The sequence below is a fragment of the Pyrgilauda ruficollis genome, unplaced genomic scaffold (genome assembly GCF_017590135.1).
Source record: "Pyrgilauda ruficollis isolate IOZ18807 unplaced genomic scaffold, ASM1759013v1 scaffold3, whole genome shotgun sequence".
NCBI classification, from domain to species: Eukaryota; Metazoa; Chordata; class Aves; order Passeriformes; family Passeridae; genus Pyrgilauda; species Pyrgilauda ruficollis.
In genome coordinates, this window is record NW_024524377.1 from 8,876,860 (window position 1) to 8,898,770 (window position 21,911).

Genomic DNA, 21,911 nt, shown 5'->3' on the forward strand with positions numbered 1-21,911 from the left:
TTTGTTTTTGTTTTGGATATAGTGTTAGTGTTTTAATGTGCTGTTTTTCTGCTGTGAATGAGTGATTGTTTTGAAATATTTGCTGCTTTTTTCAGCTCCTGAGCAAAAGTGATCGCCATTTGAGCTTACTTTAATGGGAGGAAAAACTATAATCTAGACCTCTTTATTAGTGAGAAAAAAATTGAAAATATGGTCACAATGATTTCACCTGTCTGTTGGAGAAGCAGTGCTCTGCTGTGTCCCCTGTGCCGTAGGCAGGGTTCCCAGGCCCCAGGGAGTGTGAGTTTTGTGGAGGAGGGACATGGTATAGCTGTGACATTCCACCTCCTCAAGGAGCATTACTCCTTGAGACTGTCTCATTGCTGGCTGGGCACAGAGAGAAGCCAATAAAGAAGTGAAAGACCCTGCTTGGAAGCAGGCCAAAAATCATACTTCACAAGAGCTCCCTGGTGAGGACAACATAAAAGGTGTGAAGGAAGGTGGTTGAGACACCATGTGACAATCTGGCACAACAGCAAGCTGAAGGGAAACAGCTTGAACAACAGGAGGACGGCACCCAAACAAATGACTGTACAGAGAGTGGCTGGGAAGTCCTAAGGGAAACATTTGACTTTTCCCAGAAGGAAACTACAGGAGTGTGAGCTCAGGGCCGTAGCCTGATGAGGCTGTGGATGTGAGAGGCATGGCTACAAGGGTCAGCCATTCACAGTGAGTGGAGGTATTACTGAGGAAAACCAGCCAGAAAGCATCATGGCCAGAAGCCCTCACTGTTCTGCCTGCCAAGAGGGCTGTCGGCTCCATCAGGAGATGGGAAAGGATCATCCCCCGTGGCTGTCACACGGGGAAATGCAGCTCAGGAGCCCTTGTCACAACTGGCTGTTACCAACAAGAGCCCAGAGGTAGACAGTAGGGAGCAAAAGCTGCATCAGGGACTCAGAACTGGCATGTAAAGTGCACATCATTATGGACTGCCAGACTTCTCAGCAATACACGTAAAACTACTTAGCTGCAGGTGATGCAAGTCTTGATGCTGGACAGAGGTAATTTTCACACTTGATTTAGAGCTGATCTGAATGTGCCTGTTACTGCCAAGTAGATAGGTGCAAGGGAGGAGATATCACAGAGTCATAGAAAGGCTTGGGTTGGTAGGGGCCTTAAAGATCTAGTTCCAGCCTTCCCACCATGGACAAATATGGCACCCACTAGATCAGGTTTCTCAGGGTCCCACTAAACCTGGCCTTGAACACTTCCAGGGATGGAGCATCAATATGGTTAGTTTGGGAAGCAGGGAAGGTGCTGTATGAATTTTCAAGTGTTGTTTTAGGGGAAGCAGCCTAGGCACACCCTTTTCTGACTATTACACTTCTGTATAAAAGCATTAAAAAAGGTCTGGATCGTGCAGGCTTCAGGAGCTGAAGGCTGTGTAGAATTACTGATGTCCCAAAAGAGTTCCTTCAAGTCGCAGCTTGCAGAAATGTGGCAAATTGTAAGTATATTCTAGGACCCTCAGCCAGAAGGTTTGGCACCCTGAGTTTATTGAAAGTCTCTGGTGTGTGATTGATTAGTCTGTCAGGCACCAGGTTACATGCAGATTTGTGGCTGAACATAGGCCCTTTCCTGCCTGTTTGGCAGAATGCTCCAGAGCACTGCAGTAAAATGCTCAAAACCTGTGCTTGTCAGAAAATATCACTCTTACCCTTGGGCACAATCAATCCTGCCCACATCTGGGCTGCCACAAAACCCTTAAGTCTTCATAGATAATGTCTAGGCAAAAAATATTTTGCAAACCAGGAAATTCAGTGGCAGCAGTTGGGTCAGAGCAGTACCAGAGATCCACAGAGTATAAAATCTGTCAGCAATACTTTCTATTGCTAAATGATCAGGGCCCCTAACCAACATTTATTCTCACAGGGCTTCAGTGAGGCAAAAAAGCACTAATAGTTTCACACTATAGATGGGAATCTGAAGCCAAGAGGGATTAAGAGCCACCCAGCCCTGTGAAAAGGCTGTGATGTTGTGGCACGTGAATATGTAGCATATCTGAAAAGTAGTGCAGTACAGCGCCTAACACAGCTACTCCTGCACTTTCTGAAGATACCAGTCAAGGTCTGCACAACCTCAGTCTGCACTTGACTAATGTGGAGTAATGTTCTCTGGGCTCAGAAAATCCATGGCAGAGGTGTAATTTGGATCCTTTACTCCTGTATTTCTACTTGCTCTCAGCCTTGCTTCTCCAAAGAAGATGCAAAATGTTCATGAAAGCCTGTGAGTCCCATGCACTTACACTGGGAAAGTGTGGCTTCAGCATGGCCAGAAAAGTCAAGTCTCACATAGCACAGAGAGACTAACATGCAAACAAGTCAGCATTGGGCACAACCACATGGGCATAGCCAACAGGCTATGTAGTACACAGGCTTGCCCTGAAACAGCCAGGAGTGGTGTGCCATTTGTCCCTGTTAGCATCTGACTACAGGATTTTTCTCAATACTTTTCTGAAACAAATGGACTGAACCATTTCTGGTGGCTTTGCGCTATTTTTGCATAGTCTTACGTCAGCTTTACCCCCTGCTAAGTCACATTGGGCTGAGAAATTACCTTGCCAGTAAAGGTATTAATGAGGACATGAGAAAGCAAAGAGCATGATAATGTTTTTGATTATATCCAGATCATAGGTGGGCAGCTGAAATGGAGTGCACAGAAATGGAGAGAAACAAATGCCTTCCTTCTCACTGTGATTTTTCCTATCAGACAAAAGAATGCTCTAATTAAAGTTGCATCCTTGTATCATAGACTGGAGAGGAGCAGACAACATGGTGATGTGAGGGAAAAAAAACCCCAAATCAGTCTCTGAAATTAACAGAAACTTTCAAAGGACCAATTTTTTTAGAAGACATTCCTTGACCTGTGACGTAAAGAATGTGGTGAAGGTGAGAAAGCTATGATTAGACACTGCAGCTAGTTAAATCCATAATTGGGGTGCACAGTTTCTTTACAAAGGGAACAAAAATGTGATTTAAAGTTCAGGTTTTAACCTCTCTGGTTGAGCCTGAGATAGTTCAAAGGGAGACTTTCCTCTCTGATACTCTGCCAGGTGAGGTCAGCTCAGCCCTTGTATAAAGTGTGGAGGGAGAAGCCTCACTGGGGTGTCTTTTTTTTACCTATAGGGTTTGCTTTTCTCTGCTGGTCTGCAACCAGTGTGAATTTGACATACCCTAAATCTATGCTGTCCCTGACTTATACCCCTTGGGGAGGAGGGGAAAAGGTGTGGAAAGGATGAAGGACAGTTTTTGTAATTATGGGATTCTGGGAGGTTTAAAGCCTGGCCCAATCTTTTTTCTAAGTGTTTTTTGTTTTTTCTTAGTTAAAATTTGTGCAATTTTTCAAGCAAAGAACATGAATTTTAGTTAACTCAGAGTAAATGAATCAAATAAAATGCTATACTGCAACACTGTCAGGTTGTTGGAAGGGATCAATGTGCAAAAGAAGCTGCAGCTGTAGGAGGGCAAAGGGGCAGTTTTGCACGTTAATGTTGTATGTGGAGAGGAGGGTGAGGCAGTGGCAGTCTCTGGTCTGTCATCTTTGTCAGCAGGGAAAACATCTGATCCTTCAAATTGCCTGCAAGGCAGCACCACCCACCCCTCTGCAAGTGACCTCAGCACTGCTGTGGGGCTGAGCACTTTCACAGCCAGTGCCTGCACAGCCAGTGCTGTGTGAAAGGCAATCTTCATGCAGCACAGACTGATAGGAAGCATCTTTACACAGCAAATTGCAGGCCTCACTAGAAAAATGTCTCATATTCCAGATAAAATGAAAATTGGTGATACCCTATCACGAAAGCAGCCACCCATGAGAGGCTCACTTGCTTTAGTAAAGCACTGAGAATAATTAAGTTTGAAGATTGTATTTCTGAGAGTGGGATGGGTGCAAACACAAGGTCAGGATGCTTTGGCAAAAGCCTTGGAGACTTGGACAGAATGTGTTTTACAGCATCACAGAATGGGGCTGCAGAGCAATTTTCCTCTGCATTGCTGAGAACACTTTCTCTTGCTCTGGTTAAGGTAGAAATGTCAGTTTTATATGGCATGGCTCACTACAGTGGTTTGCATACCACTTTACATCCAGATGTTTAGGTGCTAAGCCTACTGTTCTGTGCCATTGCAAAGGTATAAAACCCAGCAAAGAGAAGGGATTGTTGGGCAATAACTTAATCTCACCAGCCAAGTCTATCAGTATTTACATACAAGTCATGTTGAATACATCCAGAGAACTGAGGATGTTTATCAGCCTAAATAGCCAGGAGGGGAGGCTGCCAGGGGAGATTTGAACAATAATCAGTGCATCAGAAGAAGAGGAATTTTATGTTGTGATTTACTGAAATGATGGGTAAATAGGAGAGCAAAGGTTTCTGTGTGTCTTGGGGCCATATCAAGGTGCTGTGAGGGCTCTCTGACTGTAGCTGGATGAGAGAGGAAGAGAGGAGCTGTCAGCCACATGTCAGAAAAAGCTTGAGGTGGCATATGGGATAATATGTGATGGCCTGAGAGATAGAGTCACTCTTCCAGGAAGATAATAACAAACCCACACAAGAGCTTTGAAAATTTCTCTCAGTTCTCTGAGGTTTTAAAGAAACTCATGTAGTGAAAAAGAGGGAAGAAACTATAGCAAAACAAAACAAAAAAAGGAAATTGACCCTCATTTGATAAATATATACAATCAAACAATATTACAAAAAAAAAAATCCCATTTCCCATTCTTTGAAGTGTCTCAGGAGCATAGCAAATACTATAACCCCCAAGGATGTGGAATCACTTTGCAGGGGGGCTTTGCCTCTCGTGCTCTGGGGAAAGAGAAGGCCAGAGACATCAGAGCCAGGTTGCTGTTCCCTTTGCAAGCTGATGGTAGAGGGGACAAGGCTGTAAATCCAAAGGCCAATCCCCTTTCTGCTTCTCCCTTCCACAGCAGCATCCATCCATTTAGATTTCTGCATATTGGCATAGCCCAAGTGTGCCTCAGCTTTGATGTTGTCCTGCCTGCTCTGCAGCTGTGTCTGCCTCTTGACTCTTTCTAGAGTTGGCCCTGAATATGCAGCATCTAGAGGAGCATAGCTGTGCCATGTGCCCTGTGCCATTAAAGCTGATGGTAGTTCTCCACTGAATGCAATATAGAGGGATTTCATCCTTGTTTCCACAGAGAAGTACTAACTGGGCTTCAGTGCAACACAGAAACAGTAGCTGAGACCCTGGCTTGATTTGGAAGCTGTTTAATACAAATGATATGCTGCCTGCATAAGGATCCTCTTCTAAGAGGTTGTTTCTGTAGCTCCAGCTGAATTTATAACCGAGAAAAGTTGCATTGGGAAAAGCAATGTTTCATACAGCAACTGCATCATATTACTCTCTGCCATTTAGTATGGTTCTCTGTTGTACATCTATTGATTTTTGAGGAGGAATGATGTATTGGACAAGTTTTTCTTCAATAGAAACAAAATTACTGGTGAATAAGGATCCAGCTTGCAGGGTAGCTGCTGGTCCTCCACCTTTTCTCCAGTAAGTGTTTGCCAGGAGCTTCAAATGAACCACTGGAGTAACATTTGCAAACAGATTGTCACATCACACTCTGAACCAGGCATGTAATTAACTCCTTCTGAAAGCAAAGGCCAGAATTATCCTTCAGGAGCTGGGTTTCTTGGTATGGTTGGCTAGTTCCAAAATGTGGATAACCATCTGAAAAGTTCAGCCACAGCTGGACCTGCATACAGGCACTGTGCGTTAATCTAGCATGAGATTTGGTAGCCAAGAGCCCTGGGGTCTGATCTCAATTCCATCACTGGCTTGCTGTGTGCTTTGGAGAAGGTCATTTAACCTTTCTCTGGCTCATTTTCTCCATTAGTAAAGGGGGGGAATGATACTAACCAGCTCCTTGGGAGTCGTGAAGCATGACTGAACTGTGTTTGTCATGGAGTGTGGAAGTACAAAGTATATCTAAGGCCTCCAGGAGCAAAGATAGGAAGAGCTGACAGGAGCTGCTGGCTCCTAGCCTGAGGCTCAGCCCCAGCACGTGGCTTCCAGGAGCACCAGAAGGGAGCATTAGCTGTCATATGCATAATTCTGTGTCTTGTTTCATATCACCCAAAGGACCCTGCTCTGTTAATTATTTTTCTTATTATCTACTCTGTGACAGTTGTGAGACCCTCTTGCAGACCTGAATCCTGACTGCAGCACAATCCCACCCTAAGGAGGGGAAGTGAGAGGGAAATGCAGATCTCTTCTTCCTGGCATCCAGTGATAGGATGCACTGAGATGGTTCAAAAGTGTGACAGAGAAGGTTAGGACATTAGGAAGTATTTCTCTACTGAAATAGTCTATTTTATTTTGTTTTATTTTATTTACACAAGGAACCTCTTCCCAGAGCACCATGAGCCTATCTGAGGCTCCAGTTCCTTATCCAGGCTGTGTTGCATGACAGGAGCAGTGCGATATTAGTTCGCAAAGGGACAGTAACTCTTCACTCGGTTCTCTTCAACTTTCCCTGTCCTGGTTTTGGCTGGAATAGAGTTAGTTTTCTTCTTTATAGCTGATACAGGGCTGTGGTTTGGATTCTGTATAAGAATAACCTTGGTAAGACAATGATGTTTTAGTTTTTGCTAAGCAGTGCTTATGCTAGGTCAAGGACTTTACAGTTTCCATGCTCTGCCAGGGAGCAGATGCACAAGAAGCCAGGAGGGTGGGCAGGATAGCTGGCCTGAACTAGCCAGAAGGATATCCCATACCCTGGAACATCATGCTTGAGTACATTAACTGGGGGCAGCTGGCCAGGAGGGGCCAATTGCTGCTGGGGGATGGGCTGGGCATTGGGCAGGGCAGAGTGAGCAATTTTGTTGTGCAGCACCTGTGTTTCTTGGGCTTTATTGTTCTTTCTCATTATTATTATTGTAACAACAACAACAACAATTGACTTTGTTTCAATTATTAAATAGTTCTTATCTCAGCCTGTGGGTTTTACCTTTTCCCAATTCTCCTCCCAGTCCCACTGAGGAGGGTGGGAGGGAGTGAGTGAGTGGTTGCATGGTACTTAGTTGCTGGCTGGGGTTAAATCACAACATTCTCTCAACGTGTATTTTTTATGCCTGATCAAACATTATTATCAGCTTCTGTTGGCTTTGTTTCTACTTGCAGAGTAATTGGCTAGAAAGAGAGGGAGCTTAAGACAGCCTACCCTCTAAGGAAGAAGGGGGGAACTTCTCACACATACTATAAGGTGCAGGAAGTAGCAACAAATGAGCTGACATGTAGTGTTAGAGACCAGCTGAATTAAGGCAGCATATTGTTGGTTTCTGTGTGCATGTCCAAGTCTTGAGAGGTGGTGGTCAGCATGTGGGCTGTCATGGCTCCAAATTTGATAGCAGGGATTATTCTGAAATACAGAGAGGTTTTCTTACCTACTTGGTGTGTGAGGAATTAGAAAATGTGAACAAGCCTCACTCATTTAAATAGCAAAAAAATCTGAAGTTAGGATAGCCTTTTATTTATAAATGATCAGTTCATCAACTGCAGGGATGTTCCTCTTGATCTACCACAGCAGAGCTGAAAAGTTGCTCTCTCTTAATTAGGAGGAAGCACCTTTTAATCAGCCAGTACAGTTCTGACAGATGTGGTGCCTGAAAAGAGGCACTGAGAAGGAGGCCTGAATGAGTGACTGAAGCATGCTGCAATGCTGATGGTTTCAGAGCTCCTAAGAGGAAGGGTCTCTGTTATTGTTCAGGCACTCTTATTATGTGGCTTCCCAACAGAAAGGCTTAAATTTGTCTTCTATCTCTATTGCTCAGTGGCATCATAGCCAAAGTGCTCTGCCTTCAAAGTAAATTGTTTCAAGGCCAGGCAATGTTTGAACAAGTGCATGGGCACCATGTTACAAAGTTCACCCAAGGTGCTATTGGCTACATGAAATAAATACTTAATAAGCAGATTTGACTTGGAAATGTCATTGCAAACAAATTTAAGTGGGTATATTCTTCCACACCCTTTCCTGAATCACATCTCAGCTGCTCTCTTGCTGCTCTGCTAAGTGTGTTTTGTGGTACCAGGCACAGTGAGCACTTAATCATTTTACAAGCAGCCAAATACAAATTACTAAGCCAATTAACAAATACTTTCATTTAAAGGATTTCTGCTGCAGCTTGACTCTGTTCATATGCACACAGGCTAGAGCTCCCACTTAAGACAGTAATTCAACCTCTACTCATGAGTGTAAATGACACTTCAGCACAGGTTTACATGCTGTGCCCCAACTTTGGGTGCAAGTTATTCTCCTAACTAGGGCATAAACTAATAGTCCAGGAGATCTTCTCCTGGTTGTGCTGCAGATATGTTCTGTGATGTTGGCTAAATTGCTCAATCTGTGCTTTGAATTTAAATGAGAGTGATGTATCTTTTTCTATCTTCTCTATAGATCCAGATGGCAAATTCTTTAAGCCTAGGTTTTATAGAGCAGGACAGTCTTTACAGAAGCTGACTTTGTATATCTGAGCTGGGGAATAATAACCCACAGCAATCAGAGATGACAGAGAGGATCTGCCCTCAGGTTGTTTGAACAGGCAGTGGCTGGGAATCAATCTCCAGAGGATCCATCATCAACCCATTCTGTGTCTTACTGCAACAAAAACACAGCCTTGCCTGAAACTTCAGGGCATTACTGTTTAACATGGGCATTTTCAAAAAGGCACTGATGTTTATGAAAAATAAGGTTAGTTGTAATAATAATTAGTAGTTTGAGGCATAATGCCATTTGTAGTAGAGTACTCAGAGGAGTGTAGTCACTTGCTCTGGAGATGGCTAAAATGCAGCCAAATTTGGGGTAAAACAAAGCTTGGGTTTAATACTTTGAAGTTGTGTGACCTTTTAGGACAGCAATTAAGAAGGTTGTCCTGTCCCTCCAAATTTGTGCATCAGCTTCTCACACAGAAGCAGGAGGATATTAGAATATCCTGGCTGCACCAGGCAATTGCTCTTCTGGCCTAGTTCAGTGGGTTTAATTTAGGAGAGAAAGGAATTAACCAGCATTCACTTACAAGAGAAGATAGGAGGGGAAAAAAAAAAGACAGAAAAAAAGACCAAGAAGGTACCTCACACATTCATGTGGAGATCTCAGTGTTCTTATATACTGCTTAATCATACTCCTTCAGCTGCTCTAAATTATAGTTCAGCAAAGTATTAAACAGACATAACTTCAAACACAAGAAGAAAAAAAGGACACAAATGGGGCAATTCTAGCTGCACTAAACCATGCCTGTCATTCAGAGATCTTGCTCATTCTTGGACTGAAATTGCAGTTAAAATGCAATTCATAAAAATGGCACTGCCTGATTCAGCAGATGTTTTCCTTTGGCATTTTACTCCTGGTACAGCTTTACAGAGCAAGTGTAGTTAAAAGAGCATGTTATTAATTAAGGATTAGTCAGTTTTAGCTGGGCAGGTCAGCTGGAGTCAGGAGGTGTCTGATAGCCTGGTTTGCCTACAGATGTTTGTATTGCTGCTGGTAAGATGTGAGAAGGATCAAACAAACAAAAAGAAACTGCCAGTGCCTGTACAGACACCAGGTGAGGCAAGCTGATAAAAAACATGGGGAAGCCCTCCTTTCTGTAAGAAAGCCCCAAGGTCAGACTTAGAGAGCTAAGGTTAGTATAAAGCTTTTGGAAGATCATTGTGCTATTCACATTAGCACTGTGCTCCTGCCTGGTTCAGGTCTCAGCCACCCAAGTGGCTTTGTCCAGGTGCTACACAGCAGTCACTGAGACAACAGACTGGCTTTATTGAAATGGACACTATCCCTGTCTGCATCTGTTTTGGCTGAGTGGAATGAAAATTGTGTCCTTTGGATATGTCTCTTTCATTAAAGATATTTTGGTTGAATTTGCTCTGCAGTGCTTTCAGGGAAGAAAAAAAAAAAAAACCTAATATTAAAACTTATTACCTAGTCAAACTGTCCAGCTTTTTGCAAGCCTAGAACAAGAAGCTGAAATCTGCATTATAAGACTTCCAAAATCAATGCATTTAAATAGCATGCTTAACAACAGGAGAGAAACTTCAAGTCCCTAGTTATGAGAACTTTTTTTCCTGAGGGTATTGTAAGATTGGAGGCCTTTCCCAGCAGAAGGCTTATTCCATGATGTCTCATGTCCTGGAGTTGCTTTAATATTTTGGTGTGAGTAGGTATGTGGTGTTCCAAGGGAGCGGTCAGGTCTGTCACTGGATGAGAATTTAGCTTAATTTTGAAATTTTATCTGTGTGTAGCTTAGTCCTTCTGGTCTGCTGCATGCACCTTCATCTAAGTCTGATGCTGATGCTAAAGAGTTAACAATTGTTGGGGGGGAAAGTATGCAGCCCTTTGAGACAGAATAGGGTTTCTGACTGTACAAAAGAACTGCTGGATCTTCAGTGACAGAACTAGGAGGAAGGATGGAGATTTCCTCTGTCTCTGTGTCTGTATACTTCTCTGTGTACTTACAGGAGGTATGATAATCAATGATACATTTTCTTCAGATATTGCTATTGGGTCTCATTCTTCTCTGGGTAACCAGTCCCAGTACGGAATACAATGGTGCAAGTCAAGAGCAAGTCAGAGCTATATCAGCTGAAGATTTGGTATCAGGAGTTCAACTTCCCAAGCTCCCCATCATCCTTATCCCCATCCTTCTTTATTAACAGTCAGCAGCATTTGAGAGCTTTTGATTTATTTATAGAACTGGGACAAGTACACAGGCAATTCTATGCTTATGACTTAGATAGTACACAAGTGATACAAAACAGAAGAAGGAAAAATTGCTCAAGCCTTGTTGCGGCCATTGTGACCCAATATGAATCTCTCACTATCGAAATTTGAATTACTTTTTTTACCCTGGTCAGGGTGTGCTGCTGTACCACAGAAGGCTCTTCAGAAGAGTCCTTAGAACCTTCTTAGGTCCTTTTAGGACTTTTTCATCACTATAGGATCTTTCTTCTGGGGTAACTGACCTAGGACTTGCATTTTCACTAGGTGGGGGAATGTCTGTATACTGGCATTTGTAGAGCAGATGAACCTATATCATCAAAGCTGCATTTTCTACCATTTAAACAGAGCCACTTCCAGAAGTATGGTTCAATTTACCTTGTGTGATATAAATGTGTGTTCTCTGGAAGATTGTGGTGTCAGTGATGTTGGAAAAGGATTACAGCTCTTTAGACCTTGTGACAGATGGTATGCAAAAATATGAAGTTAGATGTGGCCAAAAGCCTCAAGCACACAATCCAGTCCATATGGCTTAATATGTCAGCTGATTCCTGGTAACTGCATTGTCTTAGCAAGCAAAAATGTGAGATAAATCCTGTTAACTAAGCCTTATCTATAGATGTTTATGCAGATATGTGTTGCTTCCTATTTGTGATGGGAACAATCAGAAGGGTGACAGGAGCTCAGCTGATATGTGGTATCTCATGCTACAGTGACTTCTGTCAGGAATTCCCTTGCTTTGCCTGTGAAGAGACAATGACAGGAGGATTGGGAATATCTGCAGTCACTGCCTTGATTTCCCTGCTGATTTTCTGTTCAGAGAGATTCCACTGAGAAGTATCTGCTCCCTTCTCTTCCACAAAGTCCTGAATGGGAATTCCCACAAGAACAGGCTTGGGGGGGAGCATAGTAGGAAGTCAGCTCTGCTCCAGCTGGCTTCTGTCCAATCCCAGTTTTCTCAGAATTCAGTGAAAAACATGACTGCAGCCCATACGGACCTCAACTAAAGCCTGCTGAGAGTTTGCAAATGGCCCTTTGTGGCTGAGATTTCATTGTGGTTCTTCAGTATGGATTCTGGAATATTTAATGCTAGGACCTGCTCAGAACTTTATTACCAGGTTCACTAAAATACTGATGAACAAGTGAGTGAACAGGCATATAACTGCTTTTGTATTCTGCAGAGAGGAGTCCAGGAAAACTTGTTTGCAGACATGAATGGCCAAAAACTATTACTTGCTTTAATAACTTTTCCCTTCCTTCCTTGGTAGCCTAATAGTTTGTAATTTTTCTGCTTGTTCATGCAGGAACTACCTCTTCAGACTTAGTCTGCACAACGTTTCTCTTATTCAGGTATGTTCACTTTTTACTCTCTTATTTTATTTGACTTGTTAATGAAAGTTCTGTAATATTTGATGTACATTTTCAGAAGCCTATATAGTGTAAATTTGCCCAAAGTGTTGGAGCAGGGAGAAGACAGAGTCAGAACCAAATGCTTATTCCCACTCCAGTGATAATGCTGGGGGAAGGGTTTTGCTACACTTGCCCACTTGGATGGTGCTGTTTGGTTTTGATTCTCAAGTATTTGGGTGGTAATGGCATCTGCCAAAAATTTGGCATCCTAAGGAAGAAAGCATGTATGTAGTGTGACTGATACAGGCTTAAACACAACAATCAGTAGAAGTCTTTGGCTTTCTTTAGAGGTGTCAGTAACATGCTGGAGAAGGTTTTACTATTCTCATCCATCTTCATTTTAGCCCTTGCAGGCCTTTGTGAACATGGATTGTTGAGGAGCTGTGTTTTGCTGAATGCATTACTAAGACCATGATTGGACTTGCAAGCATTCAAGAGGCAAAAGGGGTTGAAAAGTGTGTGTTACCATTGACTTTACCTAGGTAAAGCAGCTGAAGTTTTAAAGCACTCGGAAATATCCAGCACTATTAGGACTTTACTCTCACAGCACTGAATCTGGAATTGAAAGATGCAGCAAAAATTGTTAGTGAAAACACCAGCTGCTTATCTTTAAATAAATTAACACTTATGCTCTGGGATACTTACCATCTTCTATAGCTGCTGGATCACCAAAAAGCATTCAGCATTTTTTCAGACAGGCTGAGAGGCCTTGCTCCTGTACCTGACCACACAAAGAAGCCATTAGAGTAGTATTGCCAGCCATTCTGATGTGCACAAGCCTTTTGCTGTTAGTAAGAGTTACAAGTATAGCTGGAGAGAAGAAAAGCTGTTTAATGGTTGTAAAATGCATTGAATCTTCCTTTAAAAGGAAAACAAAGTCCAGAGTTACCAATGACAACAATAAAGAGTTAGAGAAGCTGCTACTCCCATTTGGCAGTGCCTTCCCTTTTGCAGAGCTGTATTAGCATGGCTGGAAGGTTTCCAGTGAGCACACAGGAGAGGGAAGTTCGTAGTCGTGAGAGGTGTCACCTTCTGCAACGCCTGTTATCACACTGCCTGACACAGCCTCTGCTGCTTGTCAGGGATCCCCTTCCACAAAACCCAATTGAGAATCTCCCTCACACACTTCTGAAGCCAGGCTTGGCCCTCTTCAGTGCAGTGAGTTTCCTTTTCTACACTGCAAAACATGGGAAGTCTCCTTCTATGGCACTGGAGGCTGCTGTGGGATCTCCGGTTAACATAATGAGCTTAGTTCGCTCCTGCTTTCTGGGTGTATCCGGTTACTTTGCCAAGACTTTTTGCATGACAAAGAGAGCATGGAATTATGTTGACACACGTGTTGGGAATGATGGAAGTGATTGTTTCCCAACCTAATGGTTGCCTAAGTAGCTGCTTGGCTTGACTCCATAAAGCTCATGATGCTTTTTAAAGGCACCACCTTCCCTTCACCATGCATCATTTTAAAGGTCAGATCTGAAAGTGAGACAAGAAATGCAAGGAACTTACAATTAGTTCTATAGGGGTGAGAGTGCACTTCAAGAAATAATCATAATGTCAATTTGCATTTTGTATCTCCTCTTTGCTTGTAAATAAATTACAGTGTGGATCTTTCCAGGCCAGAATTGGGATAATTTTTCATCTCGAGATTGTATTCTGATTTATTTCTGCTCATGAAACCTCATTGTCATCCTGCCAGTGGTGCTAAAACTGCTTCACAGTGCAGGTTTGTGCTGACAGATATCTGTTTCCTTGCATTTGTACTTCCACAAAGTGAGGGCAGAAACATGAGGAGCATGGTCTATGGAGAGAGACATCAGGATATGTTGGCTGTGGGACAAGGCCTGGCAGTGAGAGGAATGTACCCTTCTAAGCATGGTTCGATGAAGTATAAAGCTGTTTTTTTCTATGTGTTCTTGTGCTGTATCCTGAGGCTGCACAGTTCCTGTGGGAAAGAGGCATGCCATGTGATTTAGATAGGAAGTTACTGTCTTAGAATTGCAGTAAACCAAAAGACAAAATTTAGTATTAACTGGGAAGTTGTTGATTAAAAATTTTGTAAAAAAGACAGCATTTCCTTATAGAAGGATTTTGATTTCAGGGGAGTGAAGGAAGAGAGGTTGATTTTGGGATGTGTCAACTCTTGGGCCCCTTTATAGTAAGGGGTCAATTCTTTTTCTTTCTTATCTCTCATCTGCTCTACCATGTGTTGATGTTTCCTCCTCACTTAGAATTTTCTTTTGGTTCTGCTGAGATTGTTTCTCCAAGGCACTAATCTTTTACATGAGAATTAGTAGGTGGAGTGGAGGAAAAAAACTGAAACAGAACAAGCTCATTTCCTGCTCCACAGAACCCAATGTCCCAACTTTTCAGAAGTTTTTCCTCCTCCTCTCTTTGTTTCTGACATGTGTTCCAGAAATGTCATTTGTAACCTGTGAAGCTTTTCATCAAATGAGTTTTAGTTGCATGAGAATTTTGTGGTGGTTAATACTTTAGTGAAAAACATTTTTGGCTGAACTTCAATATCCATAAGGAAGTTATGGCCCAGGTATTTTGGGGATCATTTGTGATTTTGTCTACCTCTTTCACTTGCCAAAATTGAAGAACCTTGTTAAAGAATTACTGAAAATCAGCATCTTGAGGTGGGGTATCCAAAAGCACCTGTTAATATTGGAAACTTTGGCATGTAGCATTCAAATTCTTGCAGCAGTCAAAAAGCAGAGTTTTAAAATGGATACTCTTCCCTAAATCTTCAGCATCTCTTTTAAACAAAATCTCTGTTTCATATCTGTCTTTAAATGATTGTCTTATATGCATTGCAAACTCTCGTTACTAGACATTTTATAGAACACTTCTTTTAAATCATGTGCACTTGGAGAGCATGCTGGTTAATTTATGCATGGATCTGAAATAAGGCTAGCTCCTAATCTGCAGCTTTCATGGTGAGGCCATAGAGAAGTCAGTTTTATACTGGAGTTGATAATTAATAGAGTAGGTGGAAGGGTCATTTTAAAAACATAAGCCTTTAAGTAAAACTTTTAAAATTCGCAGTACTGATTGGGATTTCTTAGCAAGGAATGCTGTTCTGGGGTGTGTGTTAAAAGCAGGCTATTTGGCTGGCATTTCATAAATCACAGTACAGTGCCTACCCCCTGCTCACTGTGATTTTACCTGGATTCTTAGTTCTCAATTTAACTGAGTATTAAATTATTTTTTCAACCTTTTTGAGATACAAAGACTTCCAATCTTTTTGCACTTGGATGAAAACAAGCCTCTGACATTTTTCTAAAATCTGAAGGAGAATGAGATAGAAATGTGGTTAATTGGCATGCAAATACTCTGGGTCAAGTTATTTTCTGAAGCATCAGAAGAGAACATTTACATGTGCATTTCTTTCATCTCAAACAATTGTCCTTGTTTGTTTGGGGCATCCTTTTTCCTCTTCCCCTTTCCCTTCCTCTTCCTGTTTCCCTTTCCTTTTCATTTTCCTTTCCTCTTTCTTCTTTTCCTTTCCTTTTCCCTTCTCTCTGGATCTAAGGTGTCCTTCTGGACTTTCATCTGGTGAGTGTAATAGAAAATGTTAGAATTTCATAAAATATTTTGGTTTCAATTGTTTCTTTTAATGGAAGATCTCTTATTAAGAAGTTTTTAAGCAGCCCTGTGAAGTTTGTGTGCTGGTATGTCAGGCTAGTAGTGTTTTAAGTATTTAAAATACTTGAAGAGTTTGTACTGTATTTTAACAGACTGTGAAAGAATAAATATTCTATTCTATTGCAAAACTATTTGGAAGACATAAGTTATTTCACCTGAGAAAAACAAAAAGATTGAGATCAAAATATGCTTTAGTTGCCAATTTAATATTTTTTTCCTAAGGACAAAAATGGAAGTGTGGATTAAGTGCAGAGAGAGAGTGTGTGAGTTCCCCAGTAGTCATAAACCTGAATTAGGAAGGATTGCCTGTGGAGTTCCACACTGTCCAGTACCACCTAGGTCTACAATTACAGATCTGCTGTAGGTCTGTATCCCACTGCAAAACACAGAAATGCTACAGAACACACAATTTCATTTGCTTCTGAAATTTGGCTTCACATTTCTAAATAAGATCCCCTATATTCATGGGGGCATAGTTTGGAAAGTGCTGCCCAGTCACCAAGGCAAAACCTGATGTACTTCTCAATCCCACTGAGGCATAAGACTTAAAACCAAGCTTAAAGTAATTTGTCAATATACTGAGGCAGTATCAGCTCTTAAATCATGATCTGAACCTTACTGAAACAATTTTCTTTCTGTTGATATTGTTGGGGTTTTGGAATAAGCATTTTTTCAAACCTGCAATAGAGATAAAACATTTCCATAGTGTCCTGTGGCAGATAAACTGCAGCCACCTACCCAGTGCATTTCTGATAAGGATGGTTTTACTCCAGTTTTTCTTCCCTTGGTCTAAGAAGCAGCAACATCCCTGCTACAGAGATGAAGCTTCTAAGCTGCACAGCTGCTCCTGAAGACACACTTCCCTCCCTGCTACTCCCTGAAGTGATCTTTATGGCATAATCACTGGTAAATCAACAGCATATATCAACAAACTAGTTAATAATAATAAAACTTCCCTATCAGTCCTCAGTATGTCACATAGCAACAAATGGAACAGGTTTTGTCTTTTGCACTTTGAATGCAAGCATTAAATGCATTATTTTCTACTTATTTAGGGCTCAGTAGTGCCACACTTATGTCTGCCGATGAGAAACATGTTCTGTAAGTGTATAGAAGTGTGAGGAGAGGTGGCAGAGTTTAGCTTGGTTTTTCTCGGTATAGTTGAATAAAATATGATAAACAAAATCAACAGGGAACAGTGAGTAATGTAGTTTACAGCACAAATTGTCACTCAAGTAATCTTTCCTGATGAAAATACTTCACTGAGAAATATTAAGGATCCACAATATGTTCATAAAGGCCTGACACTTATCAGAAAACTTGCAAATGTTAGAAAAATCTTCTATCCACAAGAGTTGCTGGATAGGCACCAGATCGGGCGTGGAGGACCAAATTCTTGCTGCTGGCTCTGCCCATGGATGCCTGAGGTAAAGTTAATCTGCCCAGTTTGTCTGCCTGGTGTTTAATGTGAAATAGGGATGCAGCACTCTTCTATAAAGTGAGGTTTGCCAGTAGAAGAGAGGTAAAAGTACTGCATTTCAGATTTCCTTGCAGAAAAATCCTTGAGCCAGAGTTGTTCCTATTTTTCAAAATATCCTTTCAAAGATCATGAGAAAATTAGGCATTGATAATGCAGTGCAAGCCCAGGGCTGGGCTGGCCTAGATTTGCTGAAGGTATTTATTTCTCCAATCTAGTTGGAATGTGAAGATCATCATCCAATTTAAAATCCAGCTTGGGAAGTAATTTTGGGAAAGAGTAAGAATACTTTGCCTATCTTTATGTACCATTGAGTTGCCTGACAGGAACTTTATTTTGAAATGTTCAGGAATAAGCTTCACTTTCCAGAAGCAGTTTATTATTTGTTTCTTGCAGATTCCCAGATGCGTGTTTGAATTATGCGGCACATATTTCTAGATACAACATTTATTTCTTTATTTTCAGGCCAGTGCAGTTCCCTCATTTAAAAACATAATCAAGAGACCTCTACTAGAGCAGATGCAGTCTTTAATATGTGGCTCATAGCTGAGTCCTGGTTGTCACATATTTTATCAGTATGAAACATTTTTTATTAACAGATTAACATATAAATCTATTCATAAATCACCTTCCAAAGCTGCACCTAAAACCTCTCACTCTCAGCCTAGAGGCTTAAAGCTATTCCATAATAAAGCTTGTATTGGCTGAAAAAACTTTCTGGTAAATTCAGCTATTTATTCTTATGGTTCAGGGTCCCCAAATAAAATCTACTCCCTGAATATTCCCTTCCTTAAAATGACTGGTCAGGAGCGCGATTGCAGCTTTCAGGTGCAAGTCATCCTTCCCAAGATTTATGTAAGAGAGAAGTTTCTATGTGGAATGAGAGATGAGGGATGAAAATAATGCATGTCAGGCTGGAGGTGACAGTGTCTGAAGGCCACACCTCATCCTTCAAGGACACAATTCTCCAGCTCCTCACTGCAGGGGACTGTACTCTGTGATGGGCTCCAGCATCTGCTTTGGGAACCAAAGTTCTGCTGATGTTACTCATCAGCTGAAATTCAGAGAGCAGAGAAAGGAAATCTCACAGTCCATAGTGTTGAGTGATTTCTGAACACAACATCCCCTCTGTCTGAGAGAACTCAGCTCATGAGTCCATTTATAACCAGCAAAGCTTTTAAGCCCAGGTTTAGCTTTAAATAAATACCAGTTTTCTTTTGAGAATTCTCTGAGTTAAGAACATACTACATGCTCTAGTGAGTAAAAATGTTTCAATATGCACATTCATAAGTCTGCTAAATTGGCTCAGAGTCTACTGTCTAGTCATGATCAATTGAATTGCTCTCTAAAGTGAGTATTTAGGCATAGTATAGGAAGTTCTTATACATACACACACACACACACACACATATATATATACATATCTATTTTATATCTGTGCCCATAGACAAGAGGGTCATATACATAGGGTATAGCATCCCTACAGAGGGGGTCCAGGAGCTGCACCTGTTTGGATTTGTACTTTAAGCAGGGCAGCCCTCCTGGAGTCAGTGAAGGCCACGGAGCTGATTTGCATCCAGAGGGGAGCTACCCTGTTCTGCCCACACAGTAAAGTGAGGTTTACATGATGGATGTCAGCTGTGGATTGCCAGCCTGCTTCCCTGGGTAATTTGTTAGTTGGCATTCTCTCCTTCCCAGCCTCACCTCACCTAGAAGCCAAAATTACTACAGGGGTTTTGGTCTTTGTCAGCAGACATTATGAGCAGGATTTAGAAACTGAGAATTTAATTAGCTGCTGAAGTCACTTACTGATAACAGCAGCATATTGGACTCTTTATTTGATAAAACCCTGTCAGGCATTTTATGTGTAGGGAATGAAGACTAATGCTCTTATTCCTTGCAACTTACAGTCAGGACCATTAGACATACTTTAAAAAGGGAAGAGAAAAAAAAATGAAAATCAAAAGAAAAATAAATTCCTTGGACTTCTCATTTCCTGACACCAATGTTGCTTCTTTATCATTGCAAAATATATTTCAGTTTGCATGTTTAGTCCTTGTTCTCTGTGGGCTGCTTCCCACTCCAGCAGCTCCAGGAGGCTTTGGGGGATCTCAATGTGCTTATGGCTGTCCCCTGCTCTGACAAACTCACTCATCTATGGCTGCTGTCAGCAAACCCTGCAGACGTTCTGAGAGGCAAATCAGCTTCCTGCTGTAGGCAACACCTTACCTAAGCCAACATTTACACAAAATGAGATTTATACAAAAATGTGCTTTTAAAATTCTTATTATTTAGGTATGTGGGATATTTTTTAGGCACGGGAGTGGTTTATTCGCTAGCTGTACAGGCTGGGGTTCTGCAAGGCACAGAACGCGTTTCCCAGCCGCTCCTGCCCCAGTTAAGGCTCTGTGACACGATCGCTGGCGGGGGCTCGGCACAGGATGGGTTTAATGCGCACCTGGGCTGGGAGCGGTCGATGTAGGAGCAGTGACCTACTGAGTTCCACAGGCGAGCACAGCCAGCTCCTGCTGCCCCCTGTCCTGCGGAGCAGGGGATGCCTCCCGCGGTGTCCCCGCTCTGCAAGCCCGGGACTGTGGCAGGGGAGCTGCCCGTGGATCCCGGCAGAGTCCGCACGCTGCTGGGCCGGCGCTGGGGCTGCCCTGCTCGGCCAAGGCTCCTCCTGCCCGGGACCCATCCCTGGCACGGGGGCTGAGCCGCGCATGCTGCTAAGTCAGGAGCAAGAGGAGTCCTTGAAAACACAAAGAAGCACATTGGGCATCTTGCAAGATGAACAATGGAGTACGTGGGCCAGTTACTGCAAAAAAAAGGAGCAGCAGGTTGGCGCTTTTTAAAGACTGAGAATACAGAGGAGTATCTACATTTTGTTCTCAAAGCAGAGCTTAAGCAAGATCTAAATGATTCATGTCCCTTGCACTGGCTCTCTGCACAGGATTAAGTTTGACCCTGTTAGCATCCAGTCATTTATAATGAGAGCATTAAAAAAATCACCATTTATTGATTTGCATCTCTCAAGGGCCCACGAATGACCTCACGTTTCCTCTAAAACCAACTATTGAGCTCTTTGCAAAAAAGAAAAAAAAAAATTTATAGTAAACACATTTCATATTACTGTGTGTATTTTTTCCCTAGGTAAATAATCCTGCTTTTCTCTGTTAGTAACAGTTTAGCTGATGTGTGTTTTACAGCTTCTTTTAAGCGCAGCAGTTTGGAATGTCTAATAGGAGGGGATTATTGGAGCTATGGAGCAGCCACAGACGTAGCCTGCACAGCTGTTACCAGACACCCAGAGCTGGGGAGCTGGGATGGGAACAGTTTGCTCATCACTCCCACAGGATATTGATCCTGTCTCAGCATGGCAGGTGCAGCTGAATCCCTGAATCATTTGAAAACCTCAAAGAGCTTTGGCCTCCAAGGTTTCACCTGTTTTCCCCAGGCTGAGCTCAAGGAGAACCCAACCCACACTCTAAGAGGACAGATGGGTGAACAGGCACAACCTTGACTATGCCTGTGGCATCTCCAGCCACCCTGACTTGAGAAGGATGGGAAGTTTGCATCCTCAGAAACCTTTCTTCAGTGCTGGAGGAGGATCAGCAGCAAATCTTCAGCTGGAGATCAGGCAATAGCTGCTGTGGCTTGCCTGCTGCTGGGTGAGCAATGGGACAGGAAGGGTGAGTTAGGTTGCTGGAGGAGGGTGAGGGAACGTGGCATAAATGAGTTGCTGGGTGCCACTGCAGCTTGAGCAGTTAATAGGAACAATTATCTTAAGTTATTCTACTGTCACTGAAATGCTTCTTTCATCTAGAAGATACCACACCATGGTTATAGCTATCTATTACATTTTTATCACTAACATGACCAAGATACTATTCTGAGGCTGCAGAGACCGAGAGTGGTGAGTTGGGGGAAGGGCCCGTGCAGAAAAATGAATATTCTTTCTCAATTCTCTGTAAGGAGAGTTTGGATAGCATGGGCTGGCTGCTTCACTTGCAGACAGCCATGAAGAGGTAAGTTGGTTTCTAGCTATCCCCAGTCTGAGCTTTCCTTTCTCCAGATGTGAAGCTGAGATAATGACACTTTGTCATTTTGAAGTGCTCTGAAATATGTGGCATTTTGTTTAAGATCTAAATGTTATATGTGATTACATGCACTTGTAAATACAGGAAATTTGCCATAACTGTGAGCCTACAAAATTGTCATGCTCTGATTCATAGTAGATGTAGTATTAAGCAGTTGTTATCTTCACCTCTTCTTTTTAGGTAAGCAGTTAGGCAATTCCAGCATGTCCATGTGTTTAAAATGGACTCCTTTTTCACTACTTGTTTTCTAAACATTTTGAATGAAAACCTTTGAATGTAAAAATAGAATAGTTGGGGTCTGCTAGGGGAAGAATGCTATACAAATGTATCCCTTCAGATAAAAATACTTAGAATATGAATAAACCTGCAAATTTGTGTAAAAAAGAGAACGGCTTGGAAGGAATGTGGGGGAGGGTTAATAAAAATATGTTTTCATCAGAAACACTTTTCTGTCAAGAATTCTATACACTAATTATTGATTATTTCCTTCAGACAGGAGACAAAGCAAGGTTTTG

General features: G+C 42.1%; 1 protein-coding gene across 1 annotated transcript in view; it reads left to right on the top strand.

Annotated features, from left to right (window-relative positions):
* Positions 1–21,911, top strand: part of SEMA5B (semaphorin 5B) — a 128,295-nt gene that overhangs the window by 17,618 nt on the left and 88,766 nt on the right. Inside the window, exon 3 of the mRNA XM_041473521.1 lies at positions 12,069–12,114. Within this exon, the coding sequence (XP_041329455.1) occupies positions 12,069–12,114 (46 nt within the window). The remainder of the gene's footprint in view (positions 1–12,068; positions 12,115–21,911) is intronic.